General features: G+C 46.3%; 1 protein-coding gene across 4 annotated transcripts in view; it reads right to left on the reverse strand.

Moving 5' to 3' along the window:
• hspg2 (heparan sulfate proteoglycan 2) overlaps window positions 1–14,886 on the reverse strand; it is a 77,682-nt gene that overhangs the window by 51,545 nt on the left and 11,251 nt on the right. For all 4 annotated transcript variants that reach the window (XM_047039557.1, XM_047039558.1, XM_047039556.1 and 1 more), the window contains exons 2-3: window positions 4,762–4,891; window positions 4,321–4,383 (exon numbers count right to left, since the gene is read on the reverse strand). In XM_047039557.1, coding sequence (XP_046895513.1) covers window positions 4,321–4,383; window positions 4,762–4,891 — 193 coding nt within the window. The remainder of the gene's footprint in view (window positions 1–4,320; window positions 4,384–4,761; window positions 4,892–14,886) is intronic.

Genomic DNA, 14,886 nt, shown 5'->3' on the forward strand with positions numbered 1-14,886 from the left:
TCTAGTTTGAGGTCCTTGCAGTTCACAGGTCATGGACAGGGACAAAGTATTTACTGTTTCAGAAGCTGAACAGATACGGCAACTGTCCTCTTACTGTGACGTCCAACAAGTTGTGACTGTATTATTTTGGGAGTCTATTCTTTCAGAAAATCAAGCTGTTAACTTTTGAAACGTCATGAGAGAGATTAGTATCTTGATGCACCCTCCCAAGTGTGCAATAGGAAGCCCTATAGACACAATCAAAACAAGCTCTGAACCGGTGTGGGACAATAGAGTACAGTATACATGTGTTAAAATGAACAATACATATGAATTTACACGCTAGCATGTCGACCTACTCATTCTTGCTGACTAACAGATCAACTTGAGCATTTAGTCATTGAACCCTGTTTTTGGACCAGGCCAAATGAAAAGAGCCCTTTGAAACGTTATCTTTCTCTGTTTAGTGTGACTAGGCTCTTTTGCCTGAAGAAAAGGGGGATGATTAATTTCTCCAAGGCAACGACTTTGTTATTGGCATAACAGAGAGTAACAACATGGAGCCAGGGAAGAAAAGCTGAAATCAATGAGGAAGATGGTCTTCAATTTTGTAGAGTGACCCGTGAACTATATTCTGTTTAACCTTACCTTGGCCCATGTCCTTTCTTTAAATGTAAAAATGTTAGTTTTCTCCCTATGTCGTTCTCTGAGGTATTTTTACTCATCTCATAACCTCCCTCTCCTCCCTTCCTTCATCATACACTGTATTCTACCCCGTCGTTACCCTAAAGTTTAGGGCCTAAACCTTACCCCCCCAACCCGTCAGTGACGCTGACGTCTCAATGTACGACCACCTCCGAGAAGACTGGCGTACAACAACAACAGAGGCAAACCAAAATAACAGCAGCTGTTGCCACTTGTCCCTTTGCCCCAGTGGAACAATCTAAGAGTCTTCTAACTGACACCCACTAACACTGACACACAGATCCCACCAACTGTCTTCCCTAGGAGAAAGTCCTGGGTGGCCTGGCCATTACCCCTCCAAGCCTGCTCCAAACCAGCCCCAATACCCCCCCTCAAACACAGCCCCTCCACCCCCTGCATCAACCTCCCCCTCACCTCCCTAGAGTTCCTAGGGTCTATTACACTGATGTATCATCAGCATCTGTTTCAACATCTGTTCTGACAGGCTGGTGGAAGATCCAGAATCGGAATTGTTCATTGCAATAGATACCCCAAATAATTCACCTGATCCAGGGCAGTTATGGCATGCACAAGCTATGGGTTTGTAACGGCCTTGTACTTGTCAGGTCAGACACTGATAAGAGTGTGAAAATAGGAGTTATGTTTCATGAAAGATAGATATGAGGTTCACACAAGCAGTTCTTTTCATCCTAAACAACAATGACCCTGGTGTTTAAACAAACTGCACAGAGACTAAACAGCACTAGCAATCCTCAGGAGGAAGATCAGCGTCTAGACTGCTTTCTTTGTCTGAAAATGACATTACATTGATATGATTAATGAAGCAGAGTGATAAAAATGTCTGGCTATGGCGATGTTCGAAATCAAACAGATGTGTTTATTCTAAGACAGATAATTGAATTGTCAAATATACTTCCAACCCAGATGTGATCAAATTTCAATCAATGTAGGTCAAAATCTTCAATAAAAATCCTTCAACTAAGGAACAACGTATCTGTAGACATTGATTCTCAAGCCTCAAATCCTAAATTAGTACTGAGAAAAGGAACTATACACACAACCCCAGTTCCTCAGTGACCACATGACCAGAAGGAGCAGGATGATAACCTTGTTTCTGTGGTTTCTAAACAAAGTGTCCAATACCCATGGTGCTCTGGGAATGTCTGCAACGGGGCCTGTGAAATAGGGGAATTCTGAGAGATGAGAGGCCAGCTGGAAGATGTCTCCCACACAGATCTTGGAGGTCAAGAGAGGAGGTGAAGGGGACATGGGAGGGTCCTGTTGGACACAGCCTACCACTCTGCAGGGAAGATGACAGTCTGTGATTGCATGGCCCTTCAAACAATGGACAAGAGAGGACGAAAATAGACTCCCCTTTCAAAAACATTTACGACTCATCAACGCCTGATGTTTTTCACAGCTTCAAATGTCAGTCCCATGGACCAGGGGAACTCTTTAACCTGCGGCACGTAGCATCACAACAGGATATGAGTCATAGTGCAGCCGTGGTTCCTACTTTCATCCAAGGGGGATTTGTAGGGAAGGAAGGCGAGAGAGCCTGTCTGGGAAACCATAAAGATGGACAACCTCAGCAATGTTCAGTCTCCTCCAAGTCAGGAAACCAGGATTCCTTCCCAAGCTATTTGGGAAATCTAAATATGGAAGTGGGAATCTTAGTCCACTCCACCCCAGCAAGTGTCAAGCATACAGCTTCAAACTTAAACAGATTACATCTGCTGTATATTAGACAAATGGACATTTAATCACAAACTTGACTTTGTAATCCTGGATGAATCAACTCGTAAGGGTTATATTTGAACGCAAGTTTGTAGATTATTTTGTAACTGGGCATGAGGAACACTGGCTACAGTGAATCTTCCAAATCTGTGCTGACCTTCAAGTTGTTGAACCTGGATGATCCAAACCTCTCAGCAGGACTTGGCTAAGTCCTACAAACATGAGACTAACACCATGCAGAGTTTTCTACATTGTTGTTGCAGGTTTAAAAACAGCACTATAGCACTATCTGGAAACCACAGTACTCTCATGGCTTCATTTGATTTCATGGCGTTGTTCTTGTGCAGTAAAGTTGTTAGGTTAAACACCTGTTTAGTCATGGTTATTTGCAGCAGTTCAATCCTGACGTCCTTCAGTAAAGACGGTAGCTGTACATATCCACCCAGGCCTCAGCAGGGCTATTTCTGTAGGAAGAGCACATGCTATGCCCGTGGTCCAGCTCTGATGTCAGCCTGCAATGTTGCTACAAAAACCATTATTCCCCAATGATGTAATGAGCTACACTCGCCTGCTCTCCTCTGGTACTAAGGACAAACCAGGAGGCAACGACTCAACAGACGAAACAGTTTGTTGAGACCTAGTAGTTACCATTGACCTAGGCTATGGATTGTTCAGTGGTGTGGATAAGAAGGTTTACATGGGGATATTTTTTGTATCGCCTGAATCCGGAAGGAACATGAGAACACAATGCTCATCTCTGAATCCATGTGCCACGAGCATCAGCACTCTGGAAGCCACTGGAATGGCCTTAGCAATCAGATACATGGAAACATTCACACAGCTCCAAACTCCAGCAAGTGGCTTGCCTCAGCCCCGGTGATATCTCTACATATTTTGAGATGATCTGATCGTAGTCAAGTTGAAAACAAAGATGCTTCTGATCGTTTGGATGCCTGGTTGGAAATAGCCCTTAATGCCTTGGTTCAGGAGCATACACAAGCACAAAACGAACAAAGAGCTCCCATATCCAGCCGTTCATGGCTGAAGAGGGAGCTCTGTAAAGGGTGGAGGAACAGGCTATAACAGGAGAGAGGTCCAGGGCCAAGTATAGTGGCATGACTAACACAGGAGACAGGCTTAGTCACACCACTAAAGCTTAGCCAGACATTCTCACCTTTTCTATAAAGGTTTGTGGCACATATTTCACAGATAGCGTGGTGTCCTTACGTATTAACCCAGTAAAGAGGTACTTCTTTTGTATCTAAAAGTAATTGCATGTACAAAATCTCGAAGAGGCTGGCATAAAATCATCGGGACAAGATATTGGACAATGGAATGCAAAACAAAGGGGGTTTTGCCATGTCTGTTGCAGCTTTTTTTGTTTATCTTCTCTTTCATGCATGATATTGTGTTTTCACCTCTACCCCTGAATGAAAGGAAGAAAGATGATGTTTACATTTAGCAGACAAATCTGAGAGGCTGTGTTATGACCAGCTTCAGCACTGGGACGAGAGGGGAGGCAGGATGTGAGGGCGACATCATTCAAAGTCAGACAGACATCAAACCCAGTCTACATTCATCAACTCACACACACCGGAAGTCAGGATCAAAGTTGGGGAAGATAAAGAGTGCCTCTGAGAGACTTGAGTGATCTATCCTTCAGATCAACAAAATGGTGCCCTCATAAAGTGGTCTCAACAGGCAAGCAATGAAATCCCAATTTAAAGTGGTTTGGCAGAATACAGAGCTGAGGGGGTTTAACGTGTCTTATTTCTATAAATAGCTTACATATGATATTTGAATCGGCCCATTTACAGGTCAAGTCGAGGCTGAAACAAGGCCAGGCAGGCAATGTGCTAGACAGGGACTGCGTATTGGAATGCCAGTCTTTGGTCTTACCCGTCGTATCTGAGGCCAGCGTTGGCCATGGCGTGCTTCCATCCTCCTCTCCACTGGGCAGATCTAAGAACAGCAGACATGCAGAGGTGTGGTCAGTCTGTTGCCTGGTGCAAGCCTCACTGACTCACTCATCAGTCATTTGCACAACAGGTGTGACATCCTTCTGGAGTTTTCCAGAGAGGTGAATGGGTTCGGTGACATGGGAACCTTTGGATTCATTGTATGCTGATGGTGGAAAAAATAGGTAAAACCTTTTGTTTGGCACCAGTCACACCCTTGAGCAATGTTTACATTTTCCACATACCTAATGTGGGGAGCTGTTCAGGGGCAGCATGTATAGATACATATGTCTAACCACCAGCCCTGTGTACTGCTCTGAATAACTGTCTTAGTGTCTGAAAGACATTTCTTTTGTGCCTCTATCAAGATGGTCCTTCCTACCTCCAGAAGCTTCGTCGGCAGCAAAGTCCTCATCATCGTCCAGGAAGCGCTTTGACCTCAGGACTGTCTTCTCTGCCTCCAGGTCCTCGGGAAGAGGCACCTCCCCCCATACCTTGGAGCCCTGGGCCACCTGCAAACAACACACGCACAGCAAGATTTATAGGTGTTGACTTGTCTCCTAAGCAAGGCTACACCTAGTCCAATGGGGCCCCAAAGAGCAAAGCAAAACAAAACCTGAAACTGGCCCCTGCTTCACACAGGAAATGAGGCCTTGTGATTTGTTTACTTGGACATGAATTATCTATGCCACCTGTCACCGGGCAGAAGTGCATATGTCTGAGCTTGTTTAAAACACCACCAGGACCAATTATAAAATGACAGGGTGCAACAGATGGAGGTTACAGATTTAGGTCATTTTACAATAAATCATGCATCCACGTGTGCTAAGCATGTTCTCATATTATTTTACAAAGTAAATGAAATATCCCTCATGTCATAGAACAACATGACCTTGATGCATTCCAGCACACCCAGCCATAGCAAGTATGTGAAGACAATGCAGTGTGCATTTGCGGTTAACACCAGAACGTTTAGATGACACAAATCTGTAAGTCTGCTCAAACCCCTGTCCCTCCAGGCAAGCGGGGTCGACTGAATACCACAATTACAGTCCAGCTCCTTGCAGAGGGATAAACGAACACTTTATCATGGAAAGATTAGGTCACCTCCTGAGGTAATAAACACATCCGCACAGCAGCCACACAAAGGGCTTGTGTCAAAAAATCAGGTGGCGATCATGTCAATCCTCACGTGAAATGAAGAGGAGCAGAGTAACTGCAGTATGTACGGGCCCCAGACACTGTTACATTCTTTACTGGACCAGCTAGGGGAAGAGATGGGAGCGCACGCCTTTTTACATCATTTTCATTCGTTTTCTTTCCCTTCCTGCACCTGACAATCTTATATGACAAAGATCAGATGGAGTGTGTGTGTACGTGGCGGTGGGGCGGGATTATGGCTCTTCTCAAATCAATAACCCGGTTAGAGAGTCCAGTAAAATCATTCTTTGTGGATCATTCCTAACCACTCTTCACGTCACATGATAGGGGAGTGCAGCCTCTCATCGAGGTGGAAGAACAGTGTTAACCGGTGCATTAAATATATTATATGGGAGTCAGATGGCTGAGCGGTGAGGGAGTTGGGCTAGTAATCAGAAGGTTGCCGGATCGATTCCCCGCCGTGCCAACTGACGTTGTGTCCTTGGGCAAGGCACTTTACCCTACTACTAGAAGAGGATTGCCACCTTGTCTGATATCTGATCATCTTGATAACGTCTGCGGTACCACCCAAAGCCCTCATCCCTCCTCCCACATCCTCTACTCCCATCTGTGGTAGAATACTCCCCCTTGAGGGGCTAACCTCTGTCTGGTCCTCAACCACCTGGTCCTCCCCTACTCCCTGCCCAAACGACTGCTTTCTGTCTGCATGTTTCCCTGGTAGCATGCCAACCATGGCATTTCCAGTCGGGCATGGCATGCCAGTTCCCATTTCCACCCGACTCCATCATGGCAGAGAATCCCATTTAAATGGCTCCAGCTAATAAATAACTTGATCTCTCCCCCAAATCCTCTCTCCCCTGACTGAACACCACTATAACAACAATCCCGGGCCTTTTTTAAAAGGAAAACGCTGACTTGCCAAATTGTTTTGACTGGAGTCAACCAGCCAACTGTTGGTGTGATCATCTCCTGCTTCCCACTCCCTTGGGATGGGGTCCTCTTCTCTGGACACAACTTTGCCATCCTGGCAAAAACATGACTCATAGAGCCCACAGGCTTGAGATGGCCATGGTGAGAAACATGTCTATACAACTGTATAATGAAAGGTTCTTCATCAGACCACGACAAGTCTGAGGTCACAATCTAGGAGACAGTTATTGACCAGATAAGATCTTTTTTTCAGTAGTGCGGAAAATAGCTAAAGTGACCTTTGTATGGCGATCTAGAAGTTGGGGCATGTCCACTATGTCAGCAATGCCTTGCCTGACATTGAGTTCTCAGCAATTCCTTACTGCTCCCTCAACACCCTAGGGACAGGTCTGGGACGCTCACCTTGCCCCCCCCCCCCCCCCTCACACACACACACGCACGCACACCCAAACACACATGCACACAATGTGAGGGCCAAAATGCATTCTACCCTGGTGAAAACCCAGTTTTGAATTAATTTGCTCACAATGCCAATTACCTTGCTAGAATGTTAAGAGGAAATCAGACCAAAAAGGACAGTAGATTCCTGGATTCCAAGGGTATCATCCAACAGGTGACACCACACAAAAGCTGCAGGACATCCTTCAAGTTTATCCAGCTGCTGTTTTTCCTGGGTCAGGGAGAGATTCCAACACTATCCTCCGTGGGTAACCAATGAGCAGCAGGGCCTGAAGGAAGAGGAAAGGCTGACCCCACCCAGCCACAATCCCTGGAGGGGACAGTCTGACAACCATCAGCTGTCCTCCATGTCTGCTGCCAAAAGAACTGCCGTCAACACAGCCCCCCCCCCCATCCACACAGATGTGTGCCCATGAGAGAGATCATAAACACAAACACAAACACACACACTTAAACAAAGCACTCTGATATCCCCATTCCATCCCACAGTGACAGCCGGGGTCTGTCAGGAAACCGTGAGAAGACTTTCTCAACGATTCATTCCACCCCCCCCCCCCCCAATAAGCCCGGCCATGCAGCTGCCTGACAATCTGTGAGAAATGTCTTCAAGACCCGGCGAACATATCACTGAAAATACACACTGTACTACATCCAATATCTTGCAGGGCATCTCTTTCATGTAAATAATTGCTCAACAAACTGTTTCACTTGAACGCTCTCCTGAGTGAGCCCATCCTAGATGGGTCCAGATGGTGGAGAGGCCGTGATAGCACGCACAAACGCCCAACACAGTCTGCATTCACTAAATCTCTTTATGTCTTTATGCAAACAATATTTCCTTAGGCTTTAGGCTGCACATAGTTCTGAACGGCACCGGAATGTAAACTGTAGTAGAGCATTACGTGTGTACAAGCTTGCCACATACTCTTTCCTGCCAATAGGCTTCAGAACCACCAGCCACCCAGCAGTACCAGGCACTGGAGACTCCCTGACCCCTGCCGCACTCCTATCTGTGGGGCACAGCTTGGAGTGTAAGCAGGCCTGCTTTAGCCCAGCTCAATTAAAATAGATAATCACACACACACACACTTACAACAGAACAACCTAACAGCACCAACCTCTTTGCGACAACTTGAGAGGATATATTGTATGTCTAGGTGATGACAGAAGTAAAAAACTGAGCAAAAAAGAGAATGGCTATTTTTCCACACCTCATTGTCACACGTCATGTGTAGGAGACAGAGACGTTCTCCTGAGTTTGAAATAAATGGCATGACAACAGTACTGGATTAGCGCTGGCGTGTGTGCGCACGTGCATGTGAGTTTCCTGTGTTTGTTTAACCCCTTGAACGAAGTGGTGGGGGAATTGACAAACTGCCACTTCTGACACTAACCCTTCATTTGAGCCCCTGTTGGATAAAGAGTGTGATGACTGAGGCCCTCCTGCTCACAGGGGTTCCCTGCCGTTTACACAGTCGAATCCTGGGTGACGGGTCCGAAGGAAGCAAGCATGCACTCGTCACTCAGCAGAAACACAGACTCCAGGACTCATAGGACACCCTGAACCCGAAACGTTCCATTTTGGAACCGCGGAAAGAACTGGAGGGGGCTGAGGGAAGAAGGGAGGGAGCGAGATCCTGTCCCTTCTGACCGCATCCTCCACGCGTCTGCTCTGCCGTCCGTCCCCCCGTCCCCAGCTCAGTCATTCTCTCCCTCCCACATGTGGATCATGCCAGGCATTTTACAATAAGTCCGGACTCCCACAGGCATTCCACAGTGGACCCAGCGTTTCCGAGCAAACACGCTGACTTACTGCCTGTGTCCCACAGCCGCTGTGCTTCCCGCCGGAGCCCGTCCACGTGAGCTGCCTGTGCAAGGGGGTGCAGCCACGTCCAGCCACAGGGCTGAAGTCCACAATGTGCTTCCCATTAAATCTACTTAACGAGCAATTGCGAGAGCGAGAAAGAAGGCTCTGAAACGCAAACTCATCTCACTCTCCGTCTGACAAACATACTTCAAACAATGTGTTTGAATGAGTTAAATGAGCCAATGCTATGGAAAGTGGCAATATATGCCCGGAGAACAGCTTTTCAAAATGTGAAAAACGTAAGCACACTATTAACTTTCCAGGGCCACTGTTTAATATGCTGGTCTGCTGGTTACATTTTGCATTAATATGCAGCATTTTCATATCCACAAGCTGAGATGAGAAGTGAATTAAATCACTGTTGTGCTCTCGCATGGCAAGCCAGACATCCTCTGTCTACTTTCTCTTTACAGCACCTCCCCTTGCCTCTCTCCAGCTCCCTCCCTCTGAGGCAGGCCGGTACCTCTCCATCAGGCAGTGCCTCCTCCCTCTGAGGCAGGCCGGTACCTCTCTACCAGGCAGTGCCTCCTCCCTCTGAGGCAGGCCGGTACCTCTTCACCAGGCAGTGCCTCCTCCCTCTGAGGCAGGCCAGTACCTCTCCATCAGGCAGTGCCTCCTCCCTCTGAGGCAGGCCGGTACCTCTCCATCAGGCAGTGCCTCCTCCCTCTGAGGCAGGCCGGTACCTCTCCACCAGGCAGTGCCTCCTCCCTCTGAGGCAGGCCGGTACCTCTCTACCAGGCAGTGCCTCCTCCCTCTGAGGCAGGCCGGTACCTCTCCACCAGGCAGTGCCTCCTCCCTCTGAGGCAGGCCGGTACCTCTACACCAGACAGTGCCTCCTCCCTCTGAGGCAGGTCGGTACCTCTCCATCATGCAGTGCCTCCGACCTCACAAAGAAAAGAAAATCCCAGTACACCCTAACACTGCCCAGTACATACTAAAACAACCCAACACAACATAACACAGACCAGTACAGTACAGACAAATCTAACTTTGCACAGGACAAACTTACACAACTCACAGTACAATACCCACAGTACATTATAACCTCAAACTGCTCAGCACAGATTACCAAAGCCCAGAACAGACCCACACAGACTAGCACAGCATTACACAGACCAGTACAGCACACCCTCTTTAAACACTCCTCTCCTTTAACACCACGCTTCTTGTTTAGCAAAGCATGTCAAAAGAACCGTCTAACTTGTGTGGACTTGTATGTGGGGCAGCTAGGTGAGGAGAGAAAGGAGATGTCCAAAACCCACAATTAGAGAGAGGGCGTGATTACGAGGAAAGAAAAAATGTAGGTTGCCTTTGGTGAGCTTTTCTCCTTTTCCCCAGAGACAAAAGGAACAGTGAAAATAACTGATAGGAGGGGATGAGATGTGAACATGTACACACATGTATGTAGTCTCAGACACATCCACCAGCTCCCCACACCATACAGAAAACAGAGGCAAGAGGTACCCTACATATGACATGAAGCAGCATATGTAGGGTAGTAATTGTACTGCAACTTCTCAGTCATTTTTATCTTAACCCCAAGAAACTTTGTGAACTAAACATTTGTGCTTTGGCAGCAATATTTGTTGTGAATCCAAATGAGTGGTAAGTTTGTAAGACAATTAGCTCTTTTCATGTTAATAGTAAATGTCCCTATCTTGTATTCTGCCTTGCTAGTGTGAGGAAGTCCCAGGGGACTATTTGCAGTCAAAGGTTAGCAAGCCTGGCGACAGGGGGCCCAGACAGCGGTGAGCTCTGCTGAATATAAGGCTGTGAAACCAGACACCCCTGGCTGACACCACCCAAAATAAAATATCTAAATCAAAAGGAGGAGGCCATTCAACACAAGGCGGGTCGAAGAATGTGAGTGGCAAATGTAAACAATGCAAAGAACTCTACCTATCCATACCTTAAGACGCTTGAAACGTTTGATAGGTTTCAACACTTAAACGGTTCTTTCTCTTTCTCACACCTCAACAACTCCACTCCCTTCAACCATCACCACAGCAGGACTCCCCCTCAGACCTCCCCCTCCCTCTCCATGGACCACCTAGGTCTGCCTGCTCCATGTACCCCATGCTGCCACCCCCCACCAACACACACACACTCCTTTTTACACATGTACACTGTCAAAACAAGCAATTTGAAGACACACAAATCAGTCCTATGTCGCAGTCTGGAAGGAAGCCTTTGGTTTTAACAAGACCCTTGTCTGTGGCCAATAGAACTAGAGCAGTCCAATGTCCACAAGGTAGGCAAAAGAGAAGACAGGCCATAACCCATTCACTCCACCTGACCAACAACAAAACACAAAACATTGAAATAGGGGCCTCACATTCAGTCGCACAGAGATGCATCGAATAAACAAACAAACATGCTGCTTTACACTGCTATAAATAGCTCTCTGTTTCCGGTGATTCCAGTTGCGACTTGGGAGAGTGACCTGCCCTGAGGAGAAGACTGCAGGCTGCTCCAGTTCCCCCAGCTGACAGCTGAGCAGCAAGGTGCTGAGACTGGTGGCAGCTCGCATTGGAAGTGCCACGCATGTGTATTTATAACAGACAGGGGCCCCGGACCGCGGTATGGAGTCATTTAAGAAGCCCCCTTTCCTTCCCCTGGATAACTCTGCCTGTCTGCGGGGGATTGGTGGCTCCATAATGCACGAGACCTGACGCTGTGTGGTACAGGAACACCTCTCATGTGACAGGCTGACAGTGAGGGGCCATTGGATCCAAGATATCAAAATAACTTCCAGGGTTAGACATCCTTTTACAGCAAAGGCAGAACCATTGAAAGTCCTTCAAATACATAACTAATAACTGACATTCAGAGTCAAAACCATAATAACTTTATGGCTTATTTGTTTTAATGTTGACTGAATTACGTTAAACTGAAGTTCAGTAACATTCCAGTAGGACACTGACGAGAGTTACAGGAGTTGTACAGCTGAGACTAAAGAGGCCAGGACTTAGGAGGGAAGCACCAGCAGCTATCGGATGCCTCTGACAAAGCTCTGGTTTCCCACTGCGGCCCAGGCAGCAGCAAAGTTACCTTTAACCTCCACCCTGACTCTAATTCTCGCCTCAGGACCAGATAATCTGACACCACCTGTTTCGTTGGCCGCAGCCCACAATGTCAGTCCCACCAACAGGCAAGTTAAAGCACAGCTCACTGACATCCCCCTCAGTATTATGCTGGATTAATGTCACATTCCACTCTGCAGAAGGCATAAAAAAGGAGGAAGAGGGAAAAGACAAGCCTATGACATCAGTGGGAAAATAAGCAGCAGTGTTGTTTGGAAGAGCAGGGGCCCTATCTGCCTAACACTATGAGATCACGACTCTCGAAAACAGCAATTGTGAACGCCTTCCAGAGAACAGGCCTCCGAGCCATGGTCATTTGGTGTTTTGAAGCTTTCGACCAATTCCCAAGGTCATGCTAGTTGGGAAGGCAATCTCATAATTAACTGGGATTTGGCCGGGGACCACGGTGAGGTTTTTGGAACGCCAAACAGCTTCAATATGCCGAGCATCTCAGACCACTAGATAAAGCTCTTTGTTTGGTAACCTGAGATGTTTTCTTTCAGCATGGAACAACCCAACAAAACCTCCTGCTAACAAAGATGCAGCCTTTGTATGCCTGCCATCTGCACTTCACAGACTATTTTCATTTTTACACTGTGCCAAGTTCATTTAAGGGCAGAATTAATAAAGTCACATCTAAAGACTGTATCTTTTTATTGTCGTAAGGACCGCTGTCACTGTCAATTTCATACTCCAAGACTTTGTAGTATAACATCTGACCAGGTTAACCAAATAAGTTATTGACCAGATGTTTCAATGTAACAAAGTTATAAAGTGACAAAGGGCCTATGGTCTATAATATGTGGACAGGATCATCAAAGTGAGGTAGCAAGGGATGAAGCTGAATCCACTTTTCAAAGTTCTGTACCTCCCTCCACAATGGAAATGAACTGACAGCTGTTTTCTTTACCCTGCACACCATGGGAAAGACTTAACTGGAAGGAGGGAGACAAGATGACTGGGGAGGGAAATGAGACCTGGCCAGACTTCACACACACCAAATAACCATGACATGGGGGTAAGGTCATCTTTTATTACAAACCCCAGAGAGGTTTAAGAGAGTCTGGGCCTCAATCCTGAATAACTAGCAGGGATTAAGTCTAGTTCAATTAAAGACATTTCTCCTCAAATATCTATATCCATCCACATGTATGTGAATTAGCAGTCATAAGTGACTATAGTCAGTTATACAGTTTGGTGGTGGAGTTCAGAAAGGCCCTACTGATGTCATCTGAGACTTCTGTGTTGGTTCAGTGTTGGTGATAGGCAGTTCTTTGGCAAAGGGCCTACATAGGGTCACCACATGCCAAAGGTGTCATTTCATAATTTCCTTTCACTTGTGATTCGTAGTCCTGCTGTTAAGTACTCAAATTTCAGCCCTCTAATCAAATTATAGAGATTTCACAGGTCAGAGCCACCTTCATCTCTTTCAATTGGAAACTGTAGTAAGGTCTTTTAATAGTCATGCTATCTTAAGTAAGAAACACCAAGAGTTCCTGAGGGTCAACACGAGAGATTGCTAAGGGACTGGTTTTGGGGGTGAGGGGTGAGGGGTAAGAGGTGAGTGGATGTTGTAAAGGCGCAGGTGAAGGTTGTGTTACAAAAACAAGATCAACAAACATTTACTTACCCTTTAAAACCCCCATCTACCCCAGACAATAACTTGTCCCTCTAAACCATAATAAAGTCTAACCCCAGGTCCTATGTAATTACAATGATGTTTATCTAAGTATTGCTATATAGTTACATGTTATTTAATGTAACCTTAACTTTGCCTGAAATATAAAGGATGTATTGATCTGAAGTAGGCTCAATTTCCCTGAAATATGTCAAAACTTTTCTGACTTAATAAGGCTATCTATGCTTATCCAAATGAACACACACAAATCTTGAACAAAATATGTCCCAGGCCTGATTCCAAGGGTCCATTCAGGAAGAATGAAAGGTAGTGCCGGTAGGGCAGGTGAACTTTAGAACCCTGACGGTGCCCAGCCCAGCTGACCCTCTCTCAGTCAGACAGGCCAGGAGAGCTACGGGGAGGACTGAGGTGGAATTCTTGGGGGAGATAAAAATACCTCTGAGGCTGTGTAGCTGCAGGTGTTATTACACCCAACCTCAGAGCCCCTTGGGCAAGAATGGGAGGCAACTTAGGGGTTAAAGACCCCAGGGGGCCCTTGCAGACCTCCGCAGCAGTTCAAGTACCTTTTAAGAATAGTAGGAGTGGTTTGTTTACTTTCACTAAGAATTTCTGAACTACAAAAGGCATGGCCTAAAAGACTTCAGAGGTATTTTGATTGCTAGAGGATCCAGGTTGCTTCATCCATACTTCTGTATTTCTAACAAAAACAGTAAAATGGGTATATCTATACACGGCAAATCTTATAATCCACAATCAAACTGGACAGGTTAAAACTTGAGAACATGTTCAAGTATGTTCGCTTTCTCGAAAACTTAAAAAAAGACAAAGAAAACCTGAAGCATGTGACAGATGTACAGTATTCAACCTGACCCAACATGCCAGTGTGGGTGTCTATATGCCTGTCTTTACAGGTGCCTGAATTCAGTAACAAATTCAGAGATGCTCTTATTAAAACCTAACTGCAGCCTGCTCCTTCTAGATTTAGAGTGATACGTGCAGAATACAGGACACAGTGCTCACAGTGAACACAGTGAACCCAGTAAACACATTGCTCAGAGTGAACGCAGTGAACACACTGAACACAGTGCTCACAGTGAACCCAGTGAACACAGTGCTCACAGTGAACCCAGTGAACACAGTGAACACAGTGCTCTCAGTGAACACAGTGAACACAATGAACACAGTGAACACAGTGAACACAGTGCTCACAGTGAACCCAGTGAACACAGTGCTCACAGTGAACCCAGTGAACACAGTGAACACAGTGCTCACAGTGAACCCAGTGAACACAGTGCTCAGAGTGAACCCAGTGAACACAGTGAACACAGCGAACACAGTGAACACAGTGCTCAGCATCTACTCACGCCT

This window comes from Hypomesus transpacificus, chromosome 18, assembly GCF_021917145.1.
Source record: "Hypomesus transpacificus isolate Combined female chromosome 18, fHypTra1, whole genome shotgun sequence".
In the NCBI taxonomy this organism is placed as follows: Eukaryota; Metazoa; Chordata; class Actinopteri; order Osmeriformes; family Osmeridae; genus Hypomesus; species Hypomesus transpacificus.